The sequence below is a fragment of the Aquarana catesbeiana genome, linkage group LG01 (assembly GCF_042186555.1).
Source record: "Aquarana catesbeiana isolate 2022-GZ linkage group LG01, ASM4218655v1, whole genome shotgun sequence".
NCBI classification, from domain to species: Eukaryota; Metazoa; Chordata; class Amphibia; order Anura; family Ranidae; genus Aquarana; species Aquarana catesbeiana.
The window spans coordinates 479,744,862-479,756,878 of NC_133324.1; the positions used below are offsets into that span (position 1 = coordinate 479,744,862).

A 12,017-nucleotide genomic window follows, 5' to 3' on the forward strand; every position below is an offset into this window, starting at 1 on the left:
GAGCATTCACTGTGAAGTGAATCAGACTTGAGATTATCCAACACAGTTCATGGCTGAACCTGGGTCAGAGAGGGCCATGTCTGACATCCCCTACCTGCAACAGACATTGTATACACTCAGAGTGGAAGAATGAGGAAGTCTGAGGAAGTCTGCCTGCCAAGTTTCTACACCAGGAACAGGCACGGCAGTTAGAGCTGGAGAGGGAATTACCACCCAGGACAAAAGCAAATCTGCTTCTCTTTATTATGGGATACATCAGAATTATTTTTTTCCAGATAACTGATGTAAGCAACCACCGTAGCATAATCCAACTCGATTCAGATCAGATGGCCTCACTGAAGAAAGGGAGAGAACTGAAAAGGCCCTTCGTTTTGGAATGTTGATCAGGAGACTAAGGCATCATTCTCACGAGGCGCATCCGCTGCCTCGGAGTCCGCCAGCTCAGCGGAAGATATCTCCGTTGAGCCGGCGGATGACAGGTCCCTCTCTGCTCACTGAGCGGGGAGGGGCCTGTCGAGTGCCGCTGCTTCCTATGGAGAGATCGGACGAAAATGAACAGCATGTGAACACCCTGGGAACCCAGAGGGTAGAGCCACAAACTGAAAATGACGTTCCTCTACTGCAAAACGTAGGAACCTCTGCTGAGGCTGAAAGATAGGTACGTGTAAATACGCGTCTTTTATATCGATGGAGGCTAGAAAGTCTCCCCTCTGGAGTAAGGTTACTACTGAGCAGACAGACTCCATCCGAAAGGACTGTATCAATAGATACTTGTTCAGGGACCACCTTAGGTCCAAAATGGGCCTTGTGTCCCAGTTTGGTTTCTGAACCGTAGACAGGTTTGAGTAAAACCCTGTGCCCCTTTCGAATACAGGAACCTCTACAATCACTCCTTGATGCGCTAGATAATGTAGTGCCCGAAGCAATACGTTTCATCTTGGAGGATCCGAGGGAACGCTGGATCTTAGAAACCTCTGATGGGGAACCCCAAAGCAACTCCAGCTGGTAACCGCAAGATATAATTGAGGTGACCCACTCGTTCTAAAATTTTGTTTTCCAAATGTACGCAAAGTGCAGCAGCCTTTCCCCCACCCGATGGATTGGGGGCATCCCCTCAAAAGGAGGGCTTGGTGCTGGGTTTAGAAAAATTTTGGACCCAGGGCCTTTTCTGGCCCTAACCTTGCGGCTTGCCCCTGGCCCTAGCGCCCTGTTGGCGGTGGAACCCCCCTGACACGGAGACATTTGAGGAAGCAGTACCTAGGTTTTTAAACGAGGGATGTCTGGTGTTTTTCTTCACAGGAAGTAGAGAACTCTTCCCTCCGGAAATCTTTTGGATACATTTGTCCAAGTGATCACCGAATAAACGTTCCCCATGAAAACGGGAAACCTGCCAATAACTTTTTACAAGGAAGCTCGGCTGACCAGTTCTTAAGCCATAAAAGTCTGCGCATACGTACAGACAAGAGCCAGATGAGAAACCTGCTGTATTGAATCCTTTAGCCCTGTTTCACACATGTGCGGTGCGAATTGAAGCTCAGATTTCACTGGGGAGATAAAAATCTCCTGTTCAAAGGATTCATTGCGTTTTTGCTCAGGATTAGAGAGCAGGGAGAGGGGGAGGGAGGGGGGGGGGGGGGGAGGGGGGAGGTGTAGTGAGGAGAAAGAGAAAATCCTTGTTCAGAACGCAATGCATCTGCGAATCAGATGCGTTCCCATAGGAGATAATAGGCTTGTAGTTCGCACCGCAATGCCCAAAAAACGCACACGTTTTTTGTGCAATGCGCAGTGCGAATGCAACGCACATATGTGAACCAGATACATTCATATGAATGTATTTTAAAATGTCCTGCGAATTAGATGCGGTGTAAGCCGCATCTAATTCGCATAGGTGTGAACCCGGGCTTAAAGCATCAACAGCAAAACACAGTTCTCGGGGAAGATCTGTCTTATTTTCAGGCAGATGATCCTCCTGGTTGGGCCTATCAGGCTGTTTGACCTGATCCTTCACGGACTGGCAAATACAAAATGCTGCAACAGCTGGCTGAATAGCTGAAATGGCCAAACAAAAGGAAGCCTTTAATAATGACTCCAATTTCTTGTCAACAGGGTCTTTCAAGCCCTGTGCGTTATCTACCGGACAAGTTAAGTTCTTGTTTAAAGAAGAGACTACTGCATCTAGGGCATGCATGCTCCATTTTTTAACAAACTTTTCATCCATGGGATATAAAAGGGAAAACCTCTTAGGAGGAATAAAAGTCCTGTCAGGATGTTCCCAATCAGCTGTTTAACAATCAACTGCCTGTTTCAATAAGGGGTGTAGAGGGAAAGTCTGTGCGACCTGAAGAGGCCTCAGAGATCCCAAAGAGGACCAGGGGGGCTCAGTCACCTCTGCAAGAGGCAACTTAAAGGCAGAACAAACCATTTCGGTCAGAGTCAGGATCAAAAGCCTCTTCGACTGAAAGGCAGACATCGACTGGATATCCTCGTGTCCAGATTGCTCAGAAGCAGACTCATCTGACGGGCACTCCACCGAATCCTGAGCTTTAAGCTCTTCCCCATCCTCAACCCATTCCTGTTCCAGACTAGGAGGCTTCGGGGAGGGGGATCTGTCACGCTTCCTGCCACCCTGTGGGATGGAGGCAATCATGCCAGCAATCCTGTGCTCTAACACGGCTAGGGCTGATGACTGTTCATCCTTAGTGATAAAGGGTGAAGCAGCAGCGCTGACTGTAGGCACAAAACCAGATAAGCGCAGCGGCTCAGATTGCCCAGAAGCCTCTGGTCCTTCAGGGGATACAACACTAGGGATACGATTAGGTTCATCAGGAACTACTGACGACATAGGTGCGCCCTTCCCTGTGGTGTTAGTCCCACTCCTCTTTTTGGAAGACATTTAATAGCCACAAAGAGTACTTGGGGGAAGTATTAAAACACCTCAGAAGGGAGACCCTTTAATAGGGCTCACCAAACCCCTATGCAACAATCCTGCTAAGCACCTTTAGCCTGCCAAGCAACACCTGGTGACTCACGTGACCCGGGTAAGGAAAAATTAACCACTGTAAGTGTCTGTTCAGAGCCTGCTCTGTCTCACAGCTGCATTCTGGAAGCACCACATGCTTGTCCTACACAGTTTAAATAAGCTGGGTGTGTGCCGGAGCGTTCTGTGCGTCGTGACTGTATTCGCGTACGACGCAAATCTTCATGCCCCCAGATAAAGGCTATGGCGCATGTGCGGTAAAGCCGCATGCGCCGTGGCCGCCAAACAAACTGCTGAGCCCAGCGGCACTCTTGCGAACGCACGTGCGCCATGGCGAACCCAGGCGAAATGGCGCACCATCATACAGGTAAAATACAGCCAGACACTAGCAAAAAAGGTACACATTGCAAACACCCACAGCTAGCCCCCGTATGGTCACCGCACACAGGTGTACAGCTTTTAGCTAGCTTGACTGATTGTTACAATCACTGGGACACCCCACAATAATAAAATAAAGGGGTTTCACTTACCCGTTCAGGCGCAGGGCCACTTAGAAACTAAGGACCCAAATCTTCACCCTTCACAGAGGGTTTCTGTCAGTTGGACCTTTAAGGACTGGGTACGCTTTTCATATTTAGGGTCCACTCCCTTGGACCTGTACAGCACCCCGCAGGAAATGCCTTAGCGCTGTAGTGTCCAGGATTTCCAGCCCGCAGGGTCCAGCGAAACCTTGCAGGATCTTGAGTCTTCTTTGCGAAGCTCAGATAGATAGTACATTTATCTAAGCATAAAAGCCTGTGTCAAAAGGATCTGATTGGTCAATCCCTTGATTAATTTTGGAACCATTTATAGAGACCTGGAGCTCAGAGATCTCAAACAAACCGTACCATCCACCTTGCAGACACTGGTAAAAAATGAAAATACTTTCTGTATGGGAAGGGTTATATAGGGGATCACTTCCTGTCTGAAGACCTTTGTTCTACCAGTGTCCATTCACCTGATGATGAAGTATAACCCAGCAGGTAATGAATATTAGCCTGACTCTGTGTCCCATGATGTATGAAAAAGAAATGTATGCTTGTTGGACAAATGTATTTCCCTGACATTCCACTTTGGTGTACAGAAAGCACTAAACCAGTCAGATCAGTCTCTGCACAGGAGGAGCTTACACTCTAAAGCCTCGTACACACGATACTATTGTTGGCCAACCAAGCGTGGTTTTTGTAAAAAGGGTGTGTGCCAGGATCTTGTCTTGCATACTAACGGTACACAACTGTTGGGCCATAAACATGAACGTAGTGACGTACTATGAGCAATTTCAGCTCTGGAGCGCCACCCTAGGGACTCTTCTGCTAATTTCGTGTTTGGCGAGCATCGATTCCGAGCATGCGTGTTTGTACTTTCGACTTTTGTGTGACAGATTTGTGTACTGACCATACGACCAAAAATTTACTAGCCTGTCATCCAACATTTGTTGGCGGAAAATTGGACAATTGTCAAAAGGAGCGTACTAACGGTAAGATTTTAGGACAACGGTCTGTCAACAGACAACCCCCTGCCAACAATCGTACTGTGTGTACGAGGCTTAATGCTCCACCACAGTCTCAGAAGGGAATTCTGGAAGAGAGTGTTAACAGTGGAGCCTTTTTATTACTTTTAATTTTTTGTGTGTGCCAATAGAATTTGTTTTTTGTTTTTTTTTTTCCATACTAGACTAGCAGAAACGAAATGATTATGATTGGTTGTCATGAAACACCCTAGTATGCAGTAAGATGCGTATTGAGAAAAAAAAAAACACAACAGGGCAGAAGTGTGGTGGGTAGATTTTTCTAACAAAATAGCAACATAAATTGCAATCTTATTTATGCCTCAGATCAGGGAAAAGGCTGACTAGGGTCAATTTAGCTTCAGATTTTTGCATCTTACATTGCGCTGCATGCATGGCACTGAGGAATAGGACCAGGGATTATAATTTAAGAACAGAAAATTCACATAATACCAGTACGAAAATCTCACAAAATCAGACAATAAATGGATCAACAAGGTGTAGAACTTATAATGGGGCTGATTTACTAAAACTAAAGAATGCAAAACATGGTGCAGGTGTGCATGGTAGCCAATCAGCTTCTGATTTCAGCTTGTTCAATTAAGTTTTGACAAAAAAACCTGGAAACTGATCCAGAGCTGCACTACATTTTGCACTCTCCAGTCTTAGTAAATCAACCCCATTGATCGCCCCACCCTAAGCAACAAAATTCTTCAAGAGTCAAATACCGCAAGTATGCTTAATTTAGAGGCTAATTTAAAAAGCTTTTGATACTTGTGTAAAAACAATACACTGTCCACTTGAGAAAACCAATATTCTAGCCCTACCTAAATGTGCTAATGAAAGTTAGCACATTCAGGTAAGGTAGAATATTGGTTTTCCCAAGTGGATAGTGTATTGTTTTTACACTTTTAATATGCAAGCTATGCAGTTGTCAGACACAATCACCTGTTTTCTGTTAGTCTCAAGTCCCTCTGTAAACATGTCAGATCCACCTGAAAATTAGAAATGTGCAATGCCAAGGCTATGACGTAGGCCACAATTTTAGATTTCATTGTCCCCGATATAGAATTCTGAACCCTGGAGGAAATGAAAACAAGCTGTTAGAAAGCCCAGGACAAATAAATTATTCACCACACTTTATGATTCATACATGCGCCTCCAGGCACTCCAGCTCACGCAAGAAAGGCTTCTTCAAACTACAGTCACTTTAGAAGGTGTATATGGATTGCTGCAAACCATACCAGCGTATAAATCTCAATAAGGAAACCTTGCCAGTCTCCATGACTTTTACTAGGAAACTGACAAGAGCTCTCCATGTGTAATGAGCAGTTTTGTGCTGTCAGCAGCAGTATACTGTAGACACATCATGTCATACTGTTTTACCTCAAGGGATCCTTGCACGCAAATCAATATGTATTTTTATAACAATTGCAAGCATTATATTAGACAGTCAGGTGCTCATTCACAAGTCCATAGAGTGTGAAAGAGAAAAAGGACTAATACTCAAAATTCTGTCCTTAGAGTTCAGTCGCCCAAGAGGAGATGCATCAACTGGTATTTTTATAATTTGTCTGTATGAATACCAGTCCATGTACTGTATAAGAATTATTCCAGTCCATATATAATAATCTTTCAAAAAAGCTACAGTAGGGGATGCTCTTAAATCTGCTGTGACACTTGGAAAAAAAAAAAGAAGACTGAATAATAAAAAGGGTGCAGGACATTATATGATGTTGCAATCTACATATGCCTGACAACAATAAACAATTTCCTTATTCTCCAAAAATAATCCAACCACACCCACTACCTAAAGACCCTGTAATCTATTCCTCATAAAACTGCTTTGTTTTTCCTCCTTGTAATCTTTTCTTCTCCCAAACAACTGGAGGCGGCTGAGAGCAATAAAAAAGTATTTTTCAAAGTTCACTGCCACTAAGTGACAGACTGTTAGTGTTTCACGCATTGGTGCCTCATAACAGCCTACACGTTTTGGACATTATTCTTTAGCCATGACTAAGGACTAACGACCGAAACGCGTAGAATGTTTTACAGCTACTTAATAAACAAGTACTTAATAAAGAAATACTATTTTGGATGTCATCCTGAGTGCCAATCATCCCTTTCCTTATTCTGGTACACATAATACGCAGCCTGTTTACTCTGCATGGGCAAAAGCACCAAAGTGCATGTAAGCCTTACTTGTCCCAGGGAAACCGATAGAAAAATTTCAAAATACACCAGTAAACATATCCCCCTTAAAAATATCTGAAGAAAGGTGCAGCAAATGAATGTATCTTACCTGCCATCCTTATAAACTATTACAGAAAAGTTCTTCATTAAATTTCCACAAATAATACTTGGACATCCTTTGGTAATAAGATCTGCAATTGAAAACAATATTTTTATATATATTTTTTTAAATATTTAACCCCTTAAGGAGTTCCGCCTAGGGAAAAAAAATAAATAAAAAAATAAAATCAGCAGCCTTAAATACTATAGCTGCTGACTTTTACTATAAGAACACTTGCCTGTCCAGGGAGCCTGCAATGTCGGCACCCCAGCCGAATTTCGGATCGGCTGTCGGGTGCTGCCATCTCCACTAAGCCAAACCCTAATGCACATGCACGAAGCATGCTGCGCTTTCTTATTGGCCCGGCGGTAGAGGAAAGACTTGTAAGAGGCACACAAACACCCATAGAGAGGATGCCCCCCATCAACCTACCCTGGCACCACATCACCTGCCAGATTCATAGCAGTTGTTGTGGCGGAATCAGACTGCATGGTGTAGCATTGCTGACCAAAATAATCTGCTGTAATACTCCTGGGAAGATCCAGGTCCACTTACTGCTCCATCTCCCACCCGCTGGCACTCTCCTTCTGGTGTCTGTGGATGCAGGCACCAGGGTATACTCACATACCTATCATATGGCCGTCTATTCAGGGGGACCTACAGTGCAGCAGACTGCATGCTGTTCTGGTTCATGCATTGTGGTTTAGCTTATCAGACATGCGTCACTTATCTCAAAATAGTCTTGGACTCCCGCTCCAACCTCGCTGATACCTAGGGGGTGGAGTATGAACCTGCTTCAGCCTTGCAAATCTCCTTTCAAAAGATCTGGGTATGTCAGCGGCCATGATTCTTTCATAAAAATCAGTATTACACATCAGGGGGTTCAACCACCCATTGAACTCGGAGCCTGATCAAATGTGAGTAATGGAGGATTCCACTAGGGCCACAGAGAGTTGCTTCCCTTTCGGCCGAGAAGGAACCTTGGGGAAAACTGAGAAGGTGATGTGAAGGTAAGATTCCACACCTAGGCTACTAACAAAAGTAGCCTAGAAACCCTAGTTTTGCATCCCCTCCAAGTCCACTGTCCCTGGAATCTTGGAGGAAGCATACTGTATACTAGGAGGCTTCTGCAACTAGCATAAAAGCCTGAGGGAAAAAAAATGAACCATTTTTTATGTTCCTATTAGGCCAGAGGAAACACAAATACAGAGGACACTAGGTGACTGTGCTCTTTTTATTTGGATTGTGGATATGTGCTGTTCTGGAAGATAAACTGAGAAAATAGGGTTTTCGTACTCACTATAGAATTCCTATTCTTGGAGTACATTGAGGGACTCATTTGTCCCACCCCTCTGTTTATAATAATACGCTCTGCACAGCTTTTACAAAACAGAGGCATGCTGGTAGTAGGAGGTGTTATCCTGGGCTGGAATTTAATTAATTGTGTTTGCCACTGTCCAGTATTCCTATAGGTGACAGTACTTGGCAAAGTGTGAGCCTAGAAGCACTCAGCTCGAAATCCTTGCTGGAAAACGGTAAATAGTGGATCAAGCACCATATGTGCTCAGCTGGTTTCAGCAGAGGGCAAGGGAGACATCTGGAGCCCTATAGACCCCTAATATCCACATAAAGAGTACCTGTTACCCTGCCCAATTACATTACGTAGGGAACTTGTTGGCCCCCTTGTGATAGCAATAAAGCTAAGTAAAAAAAAAACTCAAAGCCTTTAAAAAATTTAAATTAAAAAATGTAATAAGCATCCCTGCTTTGCACATATAAAAGAAAATGCATGCATAGGGAGTGCACGTGTATGAAAACGATGATTGCACAACACATATTGAGTATGAGTGAGAACTAATTTTAGGTCCCTCATTTATGGTTCTCTCAACTAATAAGCTGTAAGTGTTATCTATTGATAATTTGGGGTACTGCAGTTTATCGAACGAACCTTTCCGTTTTGCAACTTTAAGTTGGCTGAATTTAATCAACATGTCCAAATACCACAGGACGCGAGCCTGACGGTCAGGGTCCTTTGCCAGTTTAAGCTCTCGGAGCTCTTGAAGGACAAATAAAGTATGCCTGTGTGAAAAAGAAGAGATTTAGTGGGCTTGGTGAACAAGGGTCCTATAAGTAAACACACACCTAGTTACCCAAATACAGTACCTTGAAAAAGTATTCATACCCCTTGAAATTTTCCAGTTTGTCATGTTACAACCAAAAATGTAAATGTATTTTATTGGGGGTTTTTTGGATAGACCAACACAAAGTGGCACATAATTGTGAAGTGGAAGGAAAATGATAAATTGTTTTCAAATTTTTTTACAAATAAATATCTGAAAAGCGTGGCGTGCATTTGTATTCAGCCCCCTTTACTCTGATACCCCTAACTAAAATCTAGTGAAACCAACTGCCTTCAGAAATTGCCTAATTAGTAAATAGAGTCCACCTGTGTGTAATTTAATCTCATTATAAATACAGCTGTTCTTTGAAGGCCTCAGAAATTTTTTAGTAAACCTTAGTGAACAAACCGCATCATAAAGGCCAAGGAAAAACACCAGACAGGTCAGGGATAAAGTTGTGGAGAAGTTTAAAGCAGGGTTAGGTTATAAAAAAAATATCCCAAGCTTTGAACATCTCACGGAACACTGTTCAAGCCATCAAACAAAAATGGAAAGTGTACGGCACAACTGCAAACCTACCAAGACATGGCCATCCACCTAAACCAACAGGCCGGGCAGGGAGAGAATTAATTAAAGAAGCAGCAAAGAGGCCCATAGTAACTCTGGTGAAGCTGCAGAGATCTACAGCTCAGGTGGGAGAATCTGTCGTGCACTCCAGAAATCTGGCCCTTATGGAAGAGTGGCAAGAAGAAAGCCATTGTTGAAAGAAAGCCATAAGAAGTCCCGTTTGCAAGAAGTCATTTGGGGGACACAGCAAACATGTGAAAGAAGGTGCTCTGGTCAGATGAGACCCAAATTTAACTTTTTGGCCTAAAAGCAAAACGCTTTGTGTGGCAGAAAACTAACACTACACATCACCCTGAACACACCATGGGATGCTTTTTTACAGCAGGGAAAGGGAAGCTGGTCAGAGTTGATGGGAAGATGGATGGAGCCCAATACAGGGCAATCTTAGAAGAAAACCTACTAGAGTCTGCAAAAGACTTGAGACTGGGGCGAAGGTTCACCTTCCAACAGGACAACGACCCTAAAACATACAGCCAGAGCTACAATGGAATGGTTTAGATCAAAGCATATTCATGTGTTAGAATGGCCCAGTCAAAATCTAGACCTAAATCCAATTAGGAATCCGTGGCAAGACTTGAAAATTGCTGTTCACATATGCTCTCCATTCAATCTGCCAGAGCCTGAGTTATTTTGCAAAGAAGAATGGGCAAAAATGTCACTCTCTAGATGTGCAAAGCTGGTAGAGACATACCCAAAAAGACTTGCAGTTGTAATTGCAGTGAAAGGTGGTTCTACAAAGTATTGACTAAGGGGGGCTGAATACAAATGCACGCCACACTTTTCAGATTTTTTTTGTAAAAAATTTTAAAAACCATTTATCATTTTCCTTTCACTTCACAATTATGTGCCACCTTGTGTTGGTCTATTACATAAAATCCCAATAAAATACATTCACGTTTTTTAGTTGTAACATGACAAAATGTGGAAACTTTCAAGGGGTGTGAATACTTTTTCAAGGCACTGTATCAATGCATGCACTGAAATTACAGAAACAGTATCCAAGCTGCAGAAGGGCAGTAAAATAGTTTTTCTTTTCCAATGATTCTAATTTAGGATTTCAAAGGAAGTAAAAAGATCCAACATTAGCACATATGACAAATCGTGTACTTTGGTTGCATATCAGTGTGCAAAACTTCACAAAAAAAAAAGTAGTAACATGTTTTTAATAAACACAATTTTCCCAGGAACACAGTGTGGGAAACCTAAATGTTAAACAATGAGGATGTGGAAACAGACTGCATTTTACTTCACCCCTCCATTGATGCCATTAGTATAGGGAGGACATTGGGGTGATACTGCAATGCTGCTAGCAGGAGTCTAAAACTGGCGGCCCTGCAAAACTACAAGTCCCATCATTCCTCTGCCTGTGGGAGTCATGCTTGTAACTGTCAGCCTTGCAATGCCTCATGGGACTTGTAGTTTCGCAACAGCTTGAGGGCCACCAGCTTGAGACCCCTGTCTAGAGTGATCCTTCCCACCTGCTATATAATTAGTGGGTGAAGGGCAGAGTAAGACAAACTTGTGACTGCAGTAGACCGGCTTAACACCCTAAGTACAGACTTAGTAATCCATAATACTGTACATCATAACAAGTGGACCAAGAATAAAAGACAGAGAAAAGTGCACCCTGTTCAGGCAAGAGACATAGGAGGAAATTTACTAAACCTGGAGAGTTTTAAAATCTGGTGCAGTTTGGCAAAGAAACCAACCAGGTTTTATTGTCAAAGCTTAATTGAACCAGTTGAAGTTAGAAGCCGATTGGCTACCATGCACAGCTGCACCAGATTTTGCACTCTCCAGTTTTAGTAAATCCACCTCATGGTGTCATACACGTCTCACAAGGCATCAGAGAGGCATTTAATCCAGGGATCCCAGATTTTGTCAAAGGCAAGCTTGTCATTCAAAATCAATGAGAGGCGTTCATTAACCATGATAATTTGGACTTTAATAAGTCGAATGGGATTTCCAGGACCTGGCAATGATAATTCTAGCTGCTACAAAAATAAACGCTATGAGCCTCCTTGTGTGTCCCCTCCACTGGGTGCCCCAGTAGTGCCTGATGTGGGGATTTAAAATTAGGTAAATATTATAAGTACGAATCCAGAATCTCTTTACTTTTTAGCAGGTCCATCATGTATAAAAATACTGTGCCTTCCAGGCCACATCCTCTAAAAGCACAGCATAGAGGTGCACGGGGCACAAGATGCCACTCTCACCAGCACCATGTACCACCTTAGGAAAATTATAGTTTGCTTCAATTATTGAAGTATTATCGTATGTTTTAGATGTATACTGTGCCATCTTACACCAATCTTCCAATTCTAAAGTCTCCCCTATATCATGTTCCCATTTATCCATAAAGTACAGATTGGTGAAGCCAGAGGTCAGTATATTATAGATTTTAGATATATGACTGGTGTACTTATCTAAATTCCTGCATAAATATTCTTTTGG

General features: G+C 43.1%; 1 protein-coding gene across 1 annotated transcript in view; it reads right to left on the reverse strand.

The window, feature by feature from the left end:
• POLR1E (RNA polymerase I subunit E) overlaps positions 1–12,017 on the reverse strand; it is a 58,159-nt gene that overhangs the window by 2,116 nt on the left and 44,026 nt on the right. Inside the window, exons 9-11 of the mRNA XM_073591597.1 lie at positions 8,765–8,895; positions 6,826–6,907; positions 5,472–5,603 (exon numbers count right to left, since the gene is read on the reverse strand). Of these exons, the coding sequence (XP_073447698.1) occupies positions 5,472–5,603; positions 6,826–6,907; positions 8,765–8,895 (345 nt within the window). The remainder of the gene's footprint in view (positions 1–5,471; positions 5,604–6,825; positions 6,908–8,764; positions 8,896–12,017) is intronic.